Here is a 22611-nt window from a genome sequence, read left to right on the forward strand (position 1 = left end):
TATATATATATATATATATATATATATATATATTATTATTATTATTATTATATTATTATTTAATTGTAAATGAAAATCAGGTTTCCTCCATTTTAGTACTTAATTAATGCAGGCACTTAACAATATTGATGGCCTGTTCCTGCTGAATGTTACACAGAGAAACAAACAAAAACACAAAACAGAAAACACTGAAGGAGATGATTTTATGAAATTATTCAGAGATGAGAAAAGTTAGGAGAATCCAGCACTTTGTTACGAGAGTTGCCGTCTTTCGGAGACAATTTTTATTCCTACTTTTGTTCGAGTCAACATCAATTATCGTGGATTGTTTTAAAGGACATCAAAACAATCAGCGCCAAAGACCACTTGGCAGTATGTCTCTGATTTTCAGCCTAATATATTTTATATAGGCAGCCATCGTAAAGTGTCTTCCAAATGCCATCCATTTGCTTACATAAAAAGAGGTCGGATACAGTTAGAAAAGAATATTATGTAAGCACTCCTGAAAAATTATTTTGAAGGAAAATGTCCCCAAAAAAGTGATTGCCCTGTAATTTCAGGTGTAGTTTGATTGGCTGTCAGTGTTTCTATTGTCTATATCTATTGTTCGTCAAATTGCTCTGAATGGTTTACGTCGTCGTCATTATAGTTACCGTGTGGACCGTGGATTTTTCTAACTATAGTTATTGTTTATTGTCTTGGCGTGGACGGCCCTTTACAGCCAGACTAGCAATAATCTGACCCACAGTGTCACTTACAAAAGTGGACTCGATTATCTCTTGCTATGAACGTGCTGAATCATAAACAAACATTTTGACATATCCCTTATTGTTATGTTTTACAAATCACCAGGACTTATTATTAATTTCCACTGTGATGATTTACTGACAGTGGGCTGCAGAGGTGACCGAAGAGGAGACACAAGGCGCACAAAGATGGAGGGGGGGAGCTCAAGGTTGTGCCTGTGTGTCCTGAGTCATTAAGAAATGGACGGATGAAAAAGGAGGAGTGCAGAGAGAGAGAGAGAGGGAGTCTAGATAGAAGGTGAGAGGGAGGTTAGGAGGACAGTGAAGGAGAAAGAGAAGGAGGGTGAAGTGTGTTTGCTGGGCACTGGTCGCCACGGGGGTGTTCACCTCAGGACACAGTGACTTTGAAGGGTGTTAATGCCGACTGGGCAAAAGCACACCAGCGTGCGCACGTGCGAACACACTCGCTGCAGAGGGCCCAGACTGGCTTTACTGCTGAGGCTGGCATTTTTTACTGAAGCCCTTTCTCCCTCCTTCACCTCCATCCAGCCATCCATCCATCCGTCTCCTGCTCTCTCTCTCCCTTCCCTTTTAAATCCCCACTTCTCTCTTTCCGCTTGCATAACTTCCTCTCCTCTTCATAGCTGAGCCTTCTCCCTATTTTTTCTTTTCATTAGCAGACACCGCGTATTTTATGCTCAGAATGTGTTTCTCTTAGTGTGTTTGGCCTCCGTTCATTGTCTCGTCTTACGCAGTATCGCTCGAGACAAAAAACTTTCAAAGTATCCACTCTCACACTTTAGGATAGCCATTACAAAACCCACGAAAGTCCCTGTGCATACCCATCTGATGACATATCAATACCAGATTAAACGTCTCTATAAGTGGTGCTTAATATTTCAATAGGGAGTGGAGGAGGAAACTGGTTCTCCGATACAAAACATATTGATCAGTTTCTCATCTGTTTTGACAGATGGGAGTCCCGAGCTGTCATGGCGGGGGAAGCCGGGGCAGACAGGGAGGGAGATTTATGGAAATCAATAGAGTAGTTTGCTGAAACTCATCAATGCAGCTTCCCAGAAAAATCATATGTTGATGATACATTAGATAGATAGGTTCGAAGGACACACCGTATGTAGACAGACAGACAGAGTTATTGTGTTGTGAATTAAAGCATTCGTTCGTAGCCATTTCCAAAAGGAAGCTATCAAATTTAAAATGAAAAATATAGTATAATCATCTATTCTCAAGTGAAAATGACACCTAATGATTCTCATGGAGGTGAATATTTATTATTTATTTTAGTAAACAGAAATACAGTGTGAACTAAGGTCGTCAGAAGAATCGATACTTTTTCGACACCGCGTGTTTAAACAATACAATATCTGCATTCGATAGTAGAGCTGCAACGATTCATTTTCAACTATTCAATGATTCGATTGTTGGCTTTATCTGTTTTTTGAAGCAAAAAATATTTGATTCCAGTTTCTTAAATGTGAATACTTTTTAGTTTCTTTACTCCTCTTTGACAGCAACCTGAGGATCTTTTGGGTTGTGAAAAGAAAAAGAAATTGAGGACCTTTTGGAAAAAAAAAAAATCTGTAGTTTTCACCATTTTATGACACAAGTACCAACGCTATAAAGAAATGATTTTTCATTCCAATGCTGTACAGATATGAACATTCTTACAAATGTGTTAAGTGACTTTTTTCTGCACCAGCACTGTGTGCAGGTTGTTAATAAAAAAAAAGATCCTATTTTGTGGCCCTTGGACTTTTTTAATCTTTGCCAGGGTAATGCAAGATGTATCAAGTATGATTTTTTATTCATCTTAGTATTGCATCAAGGTTTAAAATGCTGCCATCATGACCACCTTTGTGTGAAGTTCAAAACCAATGGGAATGACATTAGATTATAAAACACCTGGCTTTTACCGCTGAGCTTGGTTCAGTTAAATACCTGGAAATGGTCACAGGCCAACAGCCAGTGGGGATTCTAGTGGAGAGGATTCAATGTTGGCAAGAGCAACAAGGAAGTGATCTCCAGTGACATCAGAGGAAATAGATCTTATCTTTGTGAAAGGGAGACAACCATAGTAACAGCTTATTTGTTGTGCTGTTCTCAAGTAAGATGCAGATCCACAACCTCACTCGCTGGACTGGAAATATACGACTATGTAGTTTAAACAAAGAAGATGGAAGTACTGTACTTTATATGGACATCCTGCAGGATTTAAGCGTTAAATGCTCAGTGTGTGTGTGTGAGAGAGAGAGAGAGAGAGAGAGAGAGAGAGAGAGAGAGAGAGAGAGAGAGAGAGAGAGAGAGAGAGAGAGAAAGAAAGATAGAGTGGGGGAGAAGAAGGGGTCACCATGACAAGTCCATGTCTGTCATGAGGGCCTAACAGACTTCCTGCCGCAGCATTCAAAGTGGCCCTCTGTGTTCTCAGAGTCATTATCAAAAAGCCTCTCAGACTCGGACAATGGACGCCTGTTTCTAACATACTGTCTGCTTCTTAACCTACATTTTCAATTTACACGCTCACATCACCCAAACGGGTCACCACGGGCGAAAACGTCATGTGTGACAGCTCCAGTCGTCAGAGGGGGGCACAACTGTGGTGACCACCGTCACTCACTTCCTCCTGAGCACAGTTCATCTCTCTGTCCGCCTGTCTCATCGGATCTATGTCTCCTCACTGTTGACACAACAGCAGTGCCATATGTGCGCACATGTCTGTATTCCCTCTCTGCCTTTCCTCAAGACCGACACAAGGACAAAGACCACTGCCTTCGAATCTTAAACTCCATTTCTCCTTACACATGAACAGCACTATTTGACTACTTAGGTGTCCGTTGTAGTGTCAGTATGAACTGTAAAACTCTAAGTTGTGAATATATCTCAGCACCACTGGCACCCCTAGAAATTCCTGAATTACATTTGAGTGTCCCTGAAAGTTGAAACTGGCCGTTTCAGCCTGTGTGCCAGGATAAATCATTCCTGCCTCCAGCTCACAGCAGGTGGGCAGGAGTGGAGAGTACACAGAGCTCGGCCTCCAGCTGCGAGAGCGGGCAGCGATTCTGCCGAAGCAGCTGCTGAGGCTAAGTGAACAATCACAGCTTGGCCGTGCTGGACATGGACAGAAGGACGGCGAAATAACAGTCTGATGCGTCCGAAAGGCAGGAACTGTGGTTTTAACGTGCTTCCCAGGATGCTTCTCTGAGTATTCAAGGGTTGTTTTGTTGAACAGTGTGATCCAAGACATCAGCGAAGGAGCCTGACTGAATGTGTTTGTCAGTATTTGTGTGAGTTAGTCTGAAACTGGAGACTTTATCACCCGACGATAAAGCAAAAAGCACAAGATAACCATATTATGACCAGTCACTTTCTGGAATCTGTGCTTGGTAATGGGAAAGAAATAGTACGACACACAACATCTCTACACTTTTCTGCACAGTATACACTGAATACTATACTATCGACCGATTGTTGGCCTGGCCGATTATCAGATATGATATTCAGCAGTTTTCTGTTTTTTTCTGAATCAGTGTTACTTTGTGCTCTGATGTATCATGCAATCTGCAAAGCAACTGCCTCCAAAAGAGTGGTGGAGTGGAGAGGAAGTAATCCAGAAAATGTAAATACTTAAAAGATAATTCCACCATTTTACAAATTAAATGGTTTACAAATTTTACAGGTCTTGGGGAGTACTACTGCATATGTGCGTTAATTAGTGAGCTTTGGAGGAGCTGATAGGCAGATTTTGTTGCCTTTGGGCAGAGCCAGGCTCGCTGTTTTTCTGCTGCTTCCAGTCTTTATGCTAAGGTAAGCTAACAGGCTCCAGACTCCAGCTACATATCAACAGCACAAACCATCTAACTCTGAGCAAAAAATAGCAGTATTTCCCATCATATCAAACAATTTTCCTTTTTTAAACAGATTTTAAGGTTTCTAATATTCTAATTTAGAGTGGTCCCACTCTCCATCCACCCACAGTAATTTACATTAGAATGGTTTAAAAGACCTCATAAAATAACTTCTGATATCTTTTTTTTTTTGTGATAATATTTTAGGGGCTCTTTTTAATCCTCCAGTGGCTGACTGCTGGTTCATGTGCCTGACTTTGAAACCCAGTAAGCCATTTCAATTGCTAATGCAGGGAAAAAGGAAGATTAGGGCTCCCTTCCAGACATGCAATGGGTGGCTGGTTTTGAGAGGTGGAGGAAGACGGATGTCAGAAAGTAACAAAACCTCAGCAATACCGCGGCAGCATTCTGTACCTGTTTTGCGGAGAGGGAAGTCGTCTTTCGAGTCGTACGTGCCCAGCATCGGGTGGTTGTAAGCTGACAACGCTGTCTGAGGAGGAGAGCTCTGGTCCAAAGAGCTGTGCTGGGTTTTTCTACAAAAAAAAAAGATTAAAAAAAAATGAGATACATCAGTATAAAGTGGAATATGTCAGGTGCGGTCTGGCTCCATGTATGCTTAACATACCAGCTTTCCATAGATACACACACACACACACACACACACACACACACACACACACACACACACACACACACACACACACACACACACACACACACACACACACACACACACACACAGAAGTCGTAGTGACAAAGACAGCTTCCATCTCCCCCTCCAAGGTCAACACTTTAAAGGATGCAGCAGTGTGTGGACAACAACGTGGGTGGAAAATTGAGGAAGAGACAAAGACAGGAGAGAACCATCCTCTGCTTGCTTTTTCACCTCAAGCCAGCAAAGAAAGGCTTAGAATTTGTCGAAGGTGCAGGATGAGAGGAAATAGGAGGATAAAAGAGGGAATAAATGTACAGAAGAACTGAAAGCAAACAGGTAGGAGTAAATGGTGTTGGTGGTGACAGTGATAGAAAAGCGGTTTCCTCACTGGTGGCACACTCTTTAGATTGCTCTATCATCTCCTCCCCTGGCAGAAAATGCTTGACTGCTTAAAGCCTCTTCAAATATTTAAAGCGCAGGAGAGGTGCCATTGTCTTTCCTCTATGCCCACTTCAAACGCACGCACACACAAACACACCTCAAAGAGAACCGGCTGTCAATCACCGACTACAAACGTCGACAGAAAAAAAGCCCCGTTCCTTCAACATTTTTCTCTGTAGTTTGACTGGTGAGGACTCTCCGAGACGTTAAATGTTGATGGTGGTAATTTCTTACGCTCAGAGGAACACCCACACAACAGGGGTTCATACACCGCACGGTTTGTCGTGTTTGCAATGCCTCGATGATGAGGGACGTTTATGTCGCTCATCATTGAGGCTTTTATGATTGATATTTTGCAAGAGTGACAAAAAAAAACAACTAAACGGCTGATCAAAATACATAAAAGAATGATATGTTAGGGCTCGGAAATGTAACAGTTCATCTGTGTCTTTTAAATCTTTCTTCATTCCAAATAAAAGACTTTAAATCATAAGATAACATTGTAGAGATCAGGTTTTTGTCCTTCATTTGCTTTTGAATGCAGCTTTCCTTTGAGATTTAGGGAATAAACGTGTATGAGTTTTACTGATCTAATCACACATATTAAACGAAATTCAAATTTAAATTTAATTTAGACTTCATGGCATAAATCCTTCATTGATGTACAACCAGTCACCTCCGAAGCCTTAAGTCGTTCTGCAGTGATGGGCCGTGACACTCACCCATACCAAAAGCGAGGGTCACCGGGCAGACAGTGGTTTAGGTTTCGCTGAGCCAGGGCTTTCTTCTTGTTCAGGACAAACTCCTGAAGCCGCATCTTAACCTCTGTACTGGCGACTGCACCTGACACAGACAAAGAGACACAGACAGACACGGGAAGTTAAGTCACCAAAGGTTTGTATACTTTTACACACAACTCTGCACTATTTATCGCCCCATACTTAAAAACACTTCCTTCAGTATTGCATTCCTAGTGCAGTTTGTGCTTCAGTGCCTCTACCAAACTGCACCCTCCTGTCCAATCTGTGACACTAACATGAGGATTATAACAACATCCATCCATACTTGGACAGATAATGGGTTTCTTCCTTCATACAGAGTGCACAATCTTGCATCAGAGTTTCACTGAAATTCCTCGGAGACGACAGGAGTGCTGTGTAACTCGCCTCGAAGACGAACATCATGAGGTTTCACTCAGCTCCCGGTCTCTGCTCAATTACCACCCTCATTCTGTAGCTACAAACAAATTGTCCTGGGAGGGAGACGTGGATGAGTGAGAGACTGAGAGAAAAAATGAGGAACGGAGTGGGGAGAGCAATAAATAAAGCAAAAAAAAAGGTGCTTGGAGAATACAGGAGAAGCAGCGGAGGTGTGTTTTTCTAAGGATACGGCAGCCTGAGTGATAACAGGTGACGCGTCGCGCCCAAGAGCGAAAGTAGTAAATACGGTATGTGAAAGTGACAACGGCTAATATATGCTCTGTAAATCATGGTGCATCTAGAAGTGCTGACATCCCAATATATCCGCTTAGCCACTGAAGCAAATTGGCTTTTATGAGACTGCCTTCTATGCAATTTATTGCAGTACTTAACAAAGCTCCCTCTGTTTACAACCCAATGCTCTTTCCATAGACGTCAAACTGTAGGCTCACTCTGCCCAGCAGAGAACGGTCGAGGAAAAAGGACTTTACTGGCAGAAAATCATGGTTCCAAATGCGGGTCTAGCATTAAATATATTCAGAAAAGATATGTGCTGAAACATCGCATGATAGCCTGCCAGAAACAACCCACATCGGAGGGTTTTACAGCCATACTAACAATAATCAATCCTGATTTACTGATAAACTTTACGACGGGAATTTACTAGGATATATCTCAGTCGTCTTCATTATTACCCGAATGTGAACTTTGAAACCACAAGCACTGGCTTAGCATACACATGTGTGCAGCTGTTCCCAAAAGGTAATTTACAACATTTATAGTACGTTGGAAGAAAGCACCTACAACACATTTTTAGGGCCAATCGAGGCTCGTCTTAAGTGGATATAAACACTAAAACATTCAGAAAGGCAAGTTTATGTACATAGCACTTTTCGTTTTTCATTTTTTTTTTTACATAATGACTCAAGTCTTTCATGCTGCCTGCAATTTATGCAGAACATAAAACTATTACAGCAACAAGAAAAGCAATTTGACACAGACCAAAGAATAGCCACAAACGTTTCCTCCTACCAGAAAAATAACCCTAATATGTCAAAGCTTGTTCCAGTATTAAAGGGACAGTTCACCCCCAAAATCAAACGTACATATTTTTACTCTTACCTGTAGTGTTGTTTATCCTTCTAGATTGTTTTGATGCGAGTTGCTGAGTTTGGAGATATCGATCGTAGAGATGTCTGCCCTCTCTCGAATAAAATGGAACTGGATGGTACTCGGGTTGTGGTGCTTAAAGCGCCAGAAAAATACGTTAGGAAAACTCAACAGCAATAGAAATCAGAAAGAAGTGTGCATTTACTCAAGGAGAAGAGGCTCACGCTCGTGATAACTAGCTCAGTCAGGCAACTCTGGTATTGTTTGCAATTGTAGTTCAGTCTACAGAGTGCAATCCAGTCCCATTACATCCGAGAGAAGGCAGACATCTCTATGGCCGATATCTCCAATCTGTCTGATCATCTGACAGCTTTTGTTTCTGACTTTTTGTTGTAGAAAGGTCGCCATGTTCCCACATCTCAACAAGCACTTTGGTGAGTACTACTAAAATAAAAGATACAACGAAGGCCAAAGCAACAAAAATAAGACCCAAAGTTAAACTGAACAAAACATTCTGCTTGAGGAGAAAACAAAACTAAAGGGATGAGGTCAGATTTCAGTGAATTGCCTGGTTTCATTTTATTGCTAGGAAACAAAAAACGAGGGCCATGTGTGCCACTTGAATGGCTTGCTCCTCTCAGCTTGCCTTGGCCGTCTCGTTCTGATATTCCCTGTAGAAAAGGTGTGAGGTCAGGCTGTTCTGACTGCTGCGCCACAAGAACAGGTGCTGTGACAGAGGGTCTGAAGGGCCAAGACTCTCTGACACCTGCTGCGACAAAATGACACAAAGCTTCGGCACAGTTACAGCAGATGTCGGCAACGTTTCGGGAGATTGAGAGTGAATGTATGCTAAATCAAAACATGACGGCTTCATTTAGAGCTCGACACCACCGAACTGCAGAAATGCCACCTGCTGACACTAATTGATCTCCTCCATCTCACTTTACATTTTATTCATAAAACTTTCTCTAGGTATACCAGTGCTCGTTTGGTAATCATCAAATCGTAGCATGACGTTCAGATGCTTTGTAAACTGAAGGCACTGAATTATTGTCTGCTCTGACTCATCAACAGCTGCGTCACCGTCTCAACACAATCAAGTTCACTACTTACTCTCCTGTCCCCGGTCCTTGTTTTTGAGCTGTTGGAGTTTGTATTCCCGTTGCTGCTTCTCCAGCTCCTGCTCGTGACGCTGCTGCTCCATCTTCCTCTGGTGCTCCAGCAGCTCCTGTTGGTGCTTGAGTGCCAGTAAGTCTTGTTGGTGCTGGGGGAGACAGAGACAAGAATAAGGGAACTACACAGGATTAGAAAAATTATCGAAAACTGAAACTTTGCAACAGTTTTTGTACCCTCACAGCCCAGGGCCACGAAGTCTACACCACATCCCATCCCCGCCCCATCAACACCAACACTTATGTTCCAAAGTCATTTGTATTCACTTCAAACTGGATGTTATTTAACTATTAATCATATAAAAGTGGACATAATAGTAAATGTTAAAACATCTTCATACGAAAACTGTCAACGTTTAGTTCGGTCGGGTCAGTGGAGTGGCAGAGCTGGACGTTCCAACCATTCATCCATTACTTCTAGTGATCTATTTCAACAGATTATCCATTACTTTGAGCAAATGATTTAAATTATTTATACGTTAGTTTTAGCCAAGAATTTCATCTCCTCTGCTCGCTTTCTAACTAGCCTTCACATACTCTTAATTGCAAAAACACAAGCACAACCTCACCACCTAAAATATCCTGTGAAACAAAACTAACCAAACCAACTGCAAAAGACTCTAGATTGACTTTCTATATTTGTAAAGTTTTTCTATGATGATATAAATGATTTGACGTAAATATAACTTTTCCTTTAAAACCCTTGGTAAAAAAACAGTGGTAACACACACAGCATTATCTGCTCTTTTGTTGTCCATAGTGAAGCTTTTGAACCACATTTTGGTATTTATATATATATATGTATATGTATATGTATATTTTTTTTGTATAGAGGATTACATTTAGAAAAGTGCTCTCCTTGGTGTTGGGAATCTTAGATGGTGTATGATTTGACAGTTCTTTGGGATCTTGAACTGTCATGTTATTGAGGGCTGTATTTAAGCACTAAATCACTTTATGAGTGTTAGGTCTTGAGAAAGCTCTTTGTGATCGAAACATTGTTCTTTGTTAATAAATCTATCTATGCTAAGGTGAAAGTGTGTCCATGAATAGACTCTTTTTCGCTGGAATAACACCAAACGCCCCATCACACCTTGTTATAGCTGAATCAATATCTGGAAGTATTTTTTCCTTTATTAAATCATTAACTCAAATTAGTGAAGCAACTCTACGATTTCTCCATGTACCACTTGGCAACAGCAGAAGTACCCCCCGAGGTAGAAGCACCCCAGGAGGTGAATCATCGGCCTCTTGTAAAGAACCAGTGATTAAAAATGACATCATCGAGTCGGTCCAATAATGAGTTATTTTCTCTCTAGACCAATCATCCTTATTGGCTGATTTTTATGTTCAACAACACCTGTGAGGCTTTTTAGCAAAGTGAATCAGATACAAAATTCACACACACACACACATACAAACACACAGGTTTATTGGGACCAGTGTTCCCATGGCGATGACTAAGCACCGAAATACTGCTACCAGATCAAATTACACCACCATACTCACTCACATCACTTTAAGTGTACACATGCACATGCTTCCTCCTGTCCTTCACGAGGTGCATTTCTGCTGAGCACGGTCCTACAGTAGCTGTATCCAAGGAAGGATTCCCTCCTCACACACACACACACACACACACAGACACACACACACACAAACACACACACACACACACACATCTGGAGTAGACGGAAGATGAGATGTCTCACCTTGATGTGTTCTTGCAGCTGGACTTCATGTTGTCGTGACAGCTGTTCATGCTGTCTCTGGAACTCGGCGATCAGTAGCTGTCTCTGGAGCTGCTGCTTGTGTTTGAGAGCCACCAGCTCCTGCTGCAGGTGCTGCTCCTGGTGGTCTGCGGGAGATTGTCAACACTTTATCATTCAGAGCATCAGGGGCGAGGGCTGTTTGTGTTAAAATAATCACAAGACGTGACGACCGGAGATCATCCCCTACTTACTAATGACTGGTCCACGGCCTGGCTCTGAGGATGTGGGGCAGGCTGTGGAGGTGGGCGGTGTAGGGTGGGGTTGGGGAACCAGGCCAAAGGTGGGCTGCTGGTGGTGGTGGTGGTGGGGGTGGTCCACTACGCGCAGGTCCATTGGTAGGATGGCTGTGGCGGCGGGGGGCACCTGCATGGGCAGTGCTGCCGAGCTCACGTCCACTGTAAAAGAAGAGAGAGAAGATCATTGATTCATCTGCAGATTATTTTCACAATAAATCGAAGAATCATTTAGTCTGTAAAACCTCCAAAAATTGAGAAAAAAGGCTCATCATGATTTTACAGAGCCCAAAGTGACGTCTTCAGATTCCTTCACTTCTCCAACCAACAGTCTAAAACCCAAAGGCTCATCTACTGTCATAAATGACAAAGAAACACAACAAACCCTGAGATTTAAGAAGCTGGAACCGGCAAATCTTTGACATTTGGAAAATAACTGAACCAATAAATCAATTATCATCTTTGGCAATAAAGATGTCTTTAAAAAATCACAAGCATACTCAATCAGCTAACTACGACAGGTGAACACACGCACGTTCTCCACGTCCATGTCATTTAATGCAAACATACAATGTTATTCTTACCACAAGAACCTGACCGCTACTCAATTTTTGGTTCTCATACAAATACCGATACTAGGGATAAAAAAATTCTGATCAATATATCGACTGAAAACACACATTTCTTTGCAATGATCCCTCAATTGTGGTTAGAAGACATTATCTTCACAAAGATATGATACGAAGAATGAATACCAGTGCACTGAAACAGGAAACTTCACTGGTAATTTAATAATTATAAAACAACTGGAGCATCTGCTTCTGCTTAACAAAAAAGCAAAACTGATGCATATCAGACAACATATACTCTGATACTGATATATATGTGATGTAGGTTGATCGCACCAATATATCAGTCGGGTTCTACTTATTACACAGTTCAGTTAGGGATAAGAAAATGAAACTTAGAGGAAACAGAAAATGAATACAACCTTCTTCTCAGAATATCTGTTTATAGTTTGGTTACACAATAAATTAAAATCCATGTCTATTATCCTTTAAAACAGCCAAAATACCCCGTCCTCTCTGGTCCAAACAGGACACATCAACACTGTGTCCTACATCAGCTGTCTGGACAGTCCATCCTTTGCTGTTGCGCTCAGCATTACCCTTAATACTGGCTGTGCTTGCTTGTAGTGTTGGCAAACTAGAGACTTAAGCCTGTTTTAGAGTTGTACACATTGGGTAAGAGCATTAGCAAAAACACTAAAAACACAAATGTGTCTGTGATTTAGAGAGGCTCGGATCAGAGGGGTGGCAGCAGAGTGTATAGGAAGCCTCGCTTATACACTGTTTATACACCATCTATGAAAACAACATTCTCAGAGAAACCCTGTACACACACTTTCACACAGTTTCTGTACGCAGATGACGAAGACGACAGGCGCACGCACACACACACACACACGGGCTGAATGATGAAACATGGCAGCAGAGAGAAAAAACAATCCCCTGAAACATGAGTTTTGCGGCAGGGATTTGCTGACACGCATGCAGGACTTACTGTGTGTATTTGTGTATGTGTGAGTTTCCACTGTGTGTATGTGAACACTACATTTTGCTCGTTGCGAGCGGAATGCTGACAGCGTGCTGTACGTTTGTGCTGTGTGTACCTACAGTATCGGCTACAGAGAAAGCAGAGTTGTGTCTGATGTTGTTAGAGATGGATTCCCAGTGCCTTCACACACCCGAGAGAAAATAGGCAAAAAAACCCCGCACAAAATCCACACATCGTTTAATCATATCATCATCATGTCATTTTTCAAGCAACATCTGCTGGTTTCTGCTTCTTAAATGTGAGAATTTGCTGCTTTTCTTTGTCATTTACGTTAGTAGATGACGTTTCTTTGAGTTATAGACTATTTTTGGGGTAAAATGACATATTTATGGATGGAAATAATTATTAGAATTATCATGAATGTTATGGTTAACACAATAAGAAATGCAAGACACACAGGCAGGCACGTAACAGAACAAAAAGCGAGCTATATTAACATAAAGTCCAAAATCCAAAAGTCAAAATGCAAGAAACAAAAAGGCAGCTAGCAAAAAACCCATAAAGTAGGCAGGGGCAAATCAGTGAACTAAAGAACTACAAAAATACAAAAACTAAATAAAGTACAAACCAAAGAAGCACTGGGGCACCGACAGGAACGCAAGGAACACAAGGAGTGAGGTGGGGAAGCAAACTGACCAAGAGTTAGAGATAAACACAGGCTTAAATAGACAGGGGCCAATGAACAAATGAAACACAGGTGAACAGGAAAAAAGGCAAGAAAAGGACAAAGGGAGGAAGTAAAAAGGAGGAGAGAACTTCAAAATAAGACGGGAACACAAGAAGAACTCAAACCATGACCGTAAAAATCAGCAGATTAATCAAGAATGTTAATGAGTGTGAGCTGCATTACTAGTTTTGGTCACAATCTACATGGATGCTGCAGCAACAAAAACACAAAATGTCATTTTAAAAAAAAAGTCCCTCACAAAAATACAAACGCCGGTCCATATGTGTGTTTCTCTCTGTATGTAGCATTCAATCTGCATCATTTATTCTGCTCCGTCTGAATAATCCTGTGAAGTAGGACAGGTCAGTGGTGCTGCTGAAACATGGATACTAAGAGCAAACACATGGAACGGCAATATCCCTACATCCACATGGTTGACATGCAAAAACCAGAGTATTAGTGCAATCAGATTATTTCTCCAAAACAAGCAAACAACACAGCGAGCTTAGCATGAACATTAGTATAACCCGACCACACAACACCAGGGAAGCAGGAACAAATGCAAACAAAACGTTTGCCGACTTTAAAGCCTTGATATGTAAGTGGAATAAAGCATGTTGTGATCAAACACTGTCAACACGCTACTTTATTTATTTTAAATGCTTGCAGGCTTCATTTTTCAGTCTAAAACTGGCACAATTAGAAATGGTACACTGTAGCTTTATATGTGTAGGTGTGTGACAGATCCATGAGGCTGTATACAGATAAACAAGTGAAAGCTGGAGTTAAACAGGAGCTTTGCATGACAAAATCTTCAAACTCATGTAACCAAATCAGTTCTCAATTTGTGCTCGATATCTGAACTCAACATCAAACCCTCCCGTGTATCATCCAGCCTTTTCAGATCGATATCTGCTCCGTAGAGAACCACCTTGCAACACGCCAAGCCCCTCTGCCAGTCATCAATACCCTAAAACCAGTGGAGAGCATCTCCGACCTATCATGGATGTCGTGGCATCCCCAGTGACCAATGAGGTTTGCGATGGAGTTGCAGTTACTTGCTGAGATAGCCAATGACATCTTTGGTACCGGGCAGGTTTTCAGTGCGGGAGGAAACTTAACACCACCCGACGGGACAGCAGGGGGAGAAGAAAAGGGTGTGGCCCGGGCCAGACATGCTGGTGCTTCACTAGTGTGTGTGTTTGTGTGTGTCTGTGTGTGTAATTGTGTCACTATACTTCTAAGGACTTGTTTGAAAGATGGACTATTTTTTGTTCAAACTCTTACTTTGAAAAGATGAAAGAGCTTTTTTTCAAAGGCAGACACTAAAACTGTTTTTTCATGCACTGGTCAATTTTGAGATTTCGGTCTTTTTTGCTTCAATAACACGACTTCTTCCAGACAATGTCCAAAATAAACATGTAGGTGTTCATTTCAGTTTATGAATATTTAATTAGATTACCATATTTGCAAATATAAACGTTAAGCATTAGAAAACTGACAATTTAAAAACCGTTTCATCATGACAGCTACTAGTTTAAGTGTTAAACCCTATTCACTGTTTTTTATCTGAAAATGTTTGGAAATGCACAGTTCATATCCTTAAAAATGAGTTTTTTCTCACCCTGAGCCAGAAATCTAAACTTCAGCAGCGCTTACATGAACCAAACACTGCAGTTTTATTCCTATTTATATTTTGAAGGTCTTTACGGAGGAGTTTATTCATATATCATTCAAAGCCCGATTTATAGAACATTTTATTCCTAAAAACATGGTATTTTTACGGCTGTTGACAGTATTTTCTAAAAGGAGATATCAATGTTTCATATAGGAAAACCTTTGACTCTAATATGTCAACAAAATGAAACAAGAATTTTGAACCTGGCTTTATCCAACGGTCAGATTTCTGTTCTGGAAATATATGTGAATGAGCACATTTTTAATTAGATAATGCATCATTTGCATATCTAAAAATACAATTTTAGAAAAACTTCTATTATTTTTCTTAACGTAAGCAATGATGTCTACTAGTTAAACTATTAAACTATTCACCACACTTATAGTTTGGTGTATGTGTGTGTATCTCTGTGAAAACCTCTGACTCTAATATGACAACACAATGAAACAACAACTTTGTCCCCCATCTTTCTTTATTTCTGTTCTGGAAATACATGCAAAACTGCACATTTTAATTAGATACTGCTTAATTAGCATATTTGAACATTTCATTTCAGAGAACTTGTAACACAAAAAAGATTTTTCTGAATGAAAGTAACCACTTGGGGAAGTTCCACGGTGATTCATAAAGTGAAGTGTGAGGATTTGATTCACAGAGTCAACAAACTTTTATCAATGTCTATTAAGCAGCTTGACCCAATCTGGCCCAAATGTTTTAAGGATTAAAGACGTCACACGTACCGATGATGAAGCCGTGTGCATACGTGCGTGTTAAAATGATTCCTGGACCTCTGACCCACAAACTTGTTTGATTCACTTCCAGGCAAACAGGCATATAGAAAGACAACCACATTGTTTGTCCTTCTCGCTCCCAACAATCGGTGCCAATTATCCGTGTTGTCCAAACAAAGCCTCTCCAAGTGAACCATGGTAAATTTTCAGCTCACCACCTCTCACATTTGCTGTACATGAATGCATTTGCGCACACATGCCTGTCAACCGTTTGCACACATATTTAATAAGGAGTAAACAAACAGGTCAAACAAACAAATACTTTTGCTGGGTCGGTGCACTTGAAACGCAGGGTCACTATACGTTTGTGTCCCTTCAGAGGGATCCCGGCGCCAGCTATTCTAGCACCTCAGTGCCAAACAAGCACGGAGCGTCACCTCAATTAGCGTCTTTTCTACTGTATATTTTCCCATATAGATCGGAGTTTGCCTAGCACTTGCTCTGAACCTCACACTATTTATATACGGTCCCCCGAGTGTCTTACTCTGTATGCATGCCACAGGCTTCACAAGGGCCGTTTGTTTTCACAGACAAAACGGGGCTCCCGGCCCCGATAACTACAAAACAAACAGCGTAAACATTCTGCTCCTGCGCTGCAACACGCAACAGTCCTTCATACAAAAATGTATGACTTCCACTATAAATTAAAAGAACAATAACAGGTCTCTTTGCGAGGCCCAAACAAATTCTGCTTCCTCGTATGGTGGCTTGTTACTGAGAAACAAACTTATATATTTACAGCAGAGATCATGTGCTAGCTCATATCAAGATATCCAACACAAACATTTACAAAGAGGATGATTTCATGATGCATACGACACGCAGGCCAGAGTGAGTGCCTTTACCAACTAAAGCCACCAAAATGACTCCGTGCAACTGTGATAAGAGGCCTGAACACATGGAAAAGCAGTCATAACCTCACGTTTTGACCAAAACTGTGTCACCTGTCCTGAATAAACAACCTGAGCTGCACCCACTTGGATGAAAGCAGTTTTGAACGGAGCAATGAAGTCAATGCACAACAAGGACAGAAGAGTACAGACACACATACACTGTGCCTGTATAATGTACACTTGATGTTTTATTTATTACTGTATCTCCTGGAGGTATTCTTAATATATGTGTGTGCATTCATCCTCGGAGACCAATGAAATAAATTCAAATCTTGCATTTCTATCTGCATGTTTTGTGTTAACTCGAGCGGTCACTCATGGACCAGTGATCAACGGCTGAAGCGAAGGCAGAAAAAAACCCCATTATAGCCACTTATGCTCAAGCTGAGGAGCTACATCAGGTGGCACAGAGGGAGAGAGATGGAGAGGAAGAGCAGGGCGGTGAAAACACTGCTCAGACCAGCTACTCAGAGGCTACCCACACCCACTGACACATTAACATTGTACTAGTGCCACGGCCGTATGCTTGTTGTGATATTAGCTACACACAGTTATTTCGGAGCTCAGATCTTTTGATTATCTTGATGCATTTAGTTGAGCTGCTTTTCCTTTCCTTCCTTTCCTTTAAGTTCTTTAAATGTGAATATTTCCTGGTGTCTTTACTCTTCTGTGACAGTAAACTGATTATCTTTAGGCTGTGGACAAAACGAGACATTCAAGGACGTCATCTTAGGCTTTAGGATACACTGATCTGACATTTTTCACCATTTACTGACACTTTATAGACCACAAAGGTAACTGATTAAGTTTGTCGTCTGGTCCAAAAAATAAGTTGCAGTCTTAGTATTTATGGTATGTGTCAACACTACAGTCTGTACCAGAACCACACAGACAGGTTTTTAAGGGTGCTTTCACACCTACTGTTTTTGGTTTGGTTAAGATGGACCCTGGTGCATCTTCACGGTTAGTGCAGTTCGTGTCGGCTGGTGTAAAAGCTGTCAGTCGAACCCTGGTGCGGACCGGACGGAGACTGCTTGAAAAGGTGGGTCTCAGTTCGCTTCCAAGCAGACTCTGGTGTGGTTCGTTTGTGGTGTGAAAACAAGGGGGACAACCACAAGATTTATGTTGATAGACCTGATTTCAGCACGATTTCAAGCGCTTCATTACTAATTACTCCATCTGCTGATCGTGAACTGTGCTTAAAGAGGGAAGCCTTTGGATCAGAGGTTTTTAGGGTGTAGAGCTGTTTCAGACAAACTGGTGATATGAGATGGGAAATATATAATTTTTCAAAATCAACATTTATCAAAACCTGCTGTCGTGATCTGATCAATTATTGCCTCTAAGCTGTACCAGTGTTTTTCCACGAGACAGATTCCAATTAGTCAGACAGCTCTGCTCTTGTTAATTTAAAGGTTGTTGTCAAAAGATTTGACGGCACACAGGAAACATATCCGTGCCACGTCTGTCAGACAGTTCCCGGTCAAGCTTACATGGCCCTACAGGATCGCAGTCCTGTTGCAGTTTTATCACGACAGAAACGACGGCAGCTCTCTGAATAACAATCCTCACAGGCGTGTTTACAGTAAACAAAGCATTGTGAATGGCGGCAGACAAACAGGGCCACATACAGCGCCCAGCAGGGTGAAGGCACCTGTGAAGTAATTAGCCGAGCTTACAAGGATGGCACTCTGTGAATGTGGCATGAGGGTATGCAGCCGAGCCAACGGGAGGAGAGGTGGAGGCTCGGGCTGACTCACCCTGACAGCAGCGGACATTATAATGCAAACATTCCTGCTGCCAGCGTGGCTGAGCAGGTCAGGACATCGCTTGTAACAAAGACTGAGTGCTGTTTGTGCACGACACAAAACCACATGCTCATTTTCTTAAATCATTACCACGACACCGACAACTGGTTCCTTTCCATATGTATACAGTAGGCTCTAAGTGTGTTGCAAATGCGGAGCCATTAAAGCCATGAAGGACCATTAAAGCAATGAGGGGCGGAAGTAAGATAAACGGGAAATTATGTGTACTTTGTGAGAATCCCACTGAGATGAGAGGTTTCCCCACGACAGGCAAAATAATGTCAACTCTGGCTGAACTCACCAAAAGCGGACACAAACAACACGGCTGGTGAAATGTCAGCCCGAGCCTCCTATTTTCTGTCCCTCATCTATTCATCCATCACTCTCCCGTGTCCCTCCATCTCTGCCTCTTCCCCTCCCTCCCTCCCTCCCTCCCTCCCTCCTCTCATCCCCCTCTCATCCCCCTCTCCCCTCATCGGACTAAGATCATGGATCACACACAGAGGGAGTTATTTATAGAGCAGGATTCCCGAGGGAGCTCCTCGCCCCACCGGGCATCTCTGCACTCAGACCAAACCCCATGCATGTTTGACTCAGCGCGTGCATGTCTCAGCAGGGTGTGTTTGAGCTACACGCAAAAATAAAAAGTGATAGCAGCGTAGTGCCTGCAGATTAAGAATGAATAGTAATTGCTGACATAGTGCTACCCACACACCCACTCACAAACACACACACACACACACACAGGTGCTGGCATGGCAGAGGAGGGAGGCAAACACCATGGCGACTGGTGGGATTGTGGCCAGTGGTTGGTTGGACAGTGGAGGAGGGGGTGGGGCTAGAGATTGAGGAAGGACCAATGATGGTAGGCAACTAATTCAACACATGGCCTGCATGTGCATTCAGCTCAGTGCTTAACCGAGTCAGGGATGGGTGTGTGTGCATGTTGATATATGTCACTGCATGTCCCTGGAGCCTGACAGTTTGTTGTACTGTACGTCAGCACCTCTTTGTTTTCTTCATCCCCTCTGCTCTGTTTCTCCGAGGACAGCTGGTCAGCGTTAAAGCAGCTGAAAGCAACTCATCGAATCCTTTAAAACATTATAAAGGGATGATGTTTTGCGTGGGGTGCACAGAGATCGACTGACCTTTTCAAACGAGACAATCTTCTGGTGATTGAAACCTTAACTGCATAAAAGACAGACGCACAAACCAAAGGTGGAGAGACGTGGAGCCACATGGTCACACTGCAGGCGCACTGGCCCCCAACCAAAACACAAACCAAACCCTTATTATGAAACGATGCAAGAGCTGAAAATGAAATATAGCAAAGAAATCTAATCAAGAAAAAATAGGTTTTACTCTAAAGATTCAACAGTTTCATGAGCTTTTTTTGTAAGAACTTAAAAAATCAGGAATATTCAGGAAATGTAATTTTCTTGACGAACTGAGCAACAACAGTGAAGATTTGTCCTGTAAAAAGCATTTTTCCTATTAAATCCCTCGTTTTGTACAAGAACACAAACTTTCATACACGCAGAGGCATAAACACAAACACACACACACACACATTACACAATAGGCTGTGTGGAGGAACAGACGCAGCCATCTGCTCCATTCAGTTAAAGGCTGCTGAGTCTCCATACATCAGTACCACTCAATAAACACTGCCGCTACTCGAAGCTGCACACCCACACAGCAAATGAACATGTCCACACACACACACACACTCACACACATTCACTCTCTCCTCAAGTGAACACACACACAGTCACATATCCACAGGCGAAATGAGTTTATATAAACACATGCCCGGGGATCACACACATACAGTACAAGCTGACTAAACATGATGCAACACAGTACAGTTCATCAGCACACACACACAACTCATTATTGATACAACTACTAATTTAAAACAGCTACAACACACAGTAACAACAGGAGCTCTTACCCATCAGTTGTGCCGTGCTGTCCGCTTGTTGTGCTCTTGTGTGTGAGTGTGTGTGTGTGTGTGTGTGTGTGAGTGTGGTGTGCAGTATCTAACAGAGAGAGAAAGTGTGTGTTCGTAGCCAAAAAGTGCGACTCTGAGCAGAGCTGTAAAAGTCCACTGCAGCGCGAGAGACACAGCGGACCAACCTGGTTTCTCTGGTGGTGAGAACAGACCTCTCTCCCTGCCTGTCTTTCACACTCTCCGTCTCTCACTCCACCGCTTCTCTCCGTTTCTCTCACTGACGTGCTTTCGCTCTGCCCTCCGGCTGCCACTCGCTCTCCCTCCCTCTGTTCCTCCGGTCCCCTCCCACTCTCTCTCCCTCCCTCCCTCTCTCTCTCTCTCTCTCTCTCTCAGTGACATCAGAGGGCAGTCTCAGGCATGTTGAGCATTTTATGGGAGTCTCTCTCTCTCTCTTGCTAACACACCGACGAGCAGAGAGGCTGAGGGCGTCAGATTGTGACCACATTCTCATTTGACTAGACAAACGCTGAGCTTTTATGAACCACCTCTGCTTCTCCACGTTTTTTTTTTTTTTTTTTGTTGCCCACATTTCTTGATGTGTGTTACTTGTTGCACACGCACACACATTTCTGGATCATCTCTACCTAAAAGCCTCCTACACACCAGCAGCCCAACAGAACAGACAGTTGTTGAGAAGTTGACTTGATGATAATGGTTTGCTGCTCGGCCTCGCAACTGGAACACTTTGCAAACCACCGAAGCAGCTGAATTCAGCTTAACTACCTTCATTCATCACTGCTTTTATGTGCTTTGTCATTGACCTAACCAACATTTGTTTGTGAAAGCATCAGATTTACTGAGTGACTCTTTTCTTCCCATAGAAACCATCATGAAGTACAGAATGTAGCAAACAATTATTCAATACAGTAATATCTCTGCCATTTTGCTCCTGACTGGTCTTGAAATAAATTCCAGAGTCCTCTTTGTATGAAACCGAGACAAGACCTAATAAAAATGTGGCCGAGACCTTGAAAAAAAGGACTAAGAGCGATCTTGAGTCCACTACTGCACACACAGTAAATGATACTTACAGCTAAGGTTTGAATTCATTCTCAGTAGGTTTTGAAAACCGTATGTTGGCAGTTTTATATTTTCTCAGGTCTTGTTTACATTTTTTGAAAGAAATTCCTCAATTTAAGTCATAATTTTACAAATTCTCTGCCTCTGAAGGGTGAGTAGTAATGTTGTAGTTGGGGGACGGAAGCTTTAAATGGCCATCAAAAAATCTAAACTAAATATTTAAACGATTAAGAGAGACAGAAGCTGAATCTGTCAGAGCTGCAACAATGAGTCGACTCATTGATAAATCTCCAGCCTGCGGTGTCAGGATATACCAAAATTGACAAAAATCTTGATATTCAAAAAATGGAAGAAATAATACACATACCATAATATTGTGTTAAAAATCCAGCAACTCTTAAATAATTTCCGTTTCTTTCCGTCATAGTAGATTGTGATAATCCACCTTAACGCTGGTTGCCACCCGCCATAAAACAGAAAAATTACAAAGACAAAGGTGCAGTCAGTAGCTAGCTACTACCATATTGTGTGGCCACTACTGCTGCAAAAAAAAAAAATCACGTCGGAGGAAAAGACGATTGACAACAGCAAGACACTCTACCAGCAGTGTGTGTATGTCATGATAATATCATTTTAGGGAATCTTTTAGCCGTGACGATCGTGTCGTGGAAATCTGATATTGTGACCGATATGTCCAACTATGATGATAACTGAAGAATCTTTACGGTAATTTCTTGATGCAAAAATGTCAAAAACATCTTTTTTTTGAGCCTTTCAAATGTGCAAATGTCATGCTTTTCTTTGTTTAAACATATTAAAATGACTTTGGCTTTACAGACCAAGACATCTCAAAACATCACTTTGGACTTTGAGAAGCTGGGATTGAATTTTTTTCACTATTCCTAACGTTTTGTAAACCAATGATAAAATGA

At 41.9% G+C, this 22611-nt stretch overlaps 1 protein-coding gene across 3 annotated transcripts in view; it reads right to left on the bottom strand.

Moving 5' to 3' along the window:
* The window catches only part of hdac4 (histone deacetylase 4), a 139193-nt gene that overhangs the window by 49545 nt on the left and 67037 nt on the right, over positions 1-22611 (bottom strand). The window contains exons 4-9 of one of the 3 annotated variants that reach the window (XM_073473260.1): positions 11150-11353; positions 10899-11044; positions 9128-9278; positions 8027-8149; positions 6428-6548; positions 5024-5142 (exon numbers count right to left, since the gene is read on the bottom strand). In XM_073473260.1, the coding sequence (XP_073329361.1) occupies positions 5024-5142; positions 6428-6548; positions 8027-8149; positions 9128-9278; positions 10899-11044; positions 11150-11353 (864 nt within the window). Of the gene's footprint in view, positions 1-5023; positions 5143-6427; positions 6549-8026; positions 8150-9127; positions 9309-10898; positions 11045-11149; positions 11354-22611 lie in introns of all 3 variants that reach the window. The other 2 variants (XM_073473262.1, XM_073473261.1) reach the window with 2 other exon arrangements.

Source organism: Pagrus major, chromosome 9 (assembly GCF_040436345.1).
Source record: "Pagrus major chromosome 9, Pma_NU_1.0".
In the NCBI taxonomy this organism is placed as follows: Eukaryota; Metazoa; Chordata; class Actinopteri; order Spariformes; family Sparidae; genus Pagrus; species Pagrus major.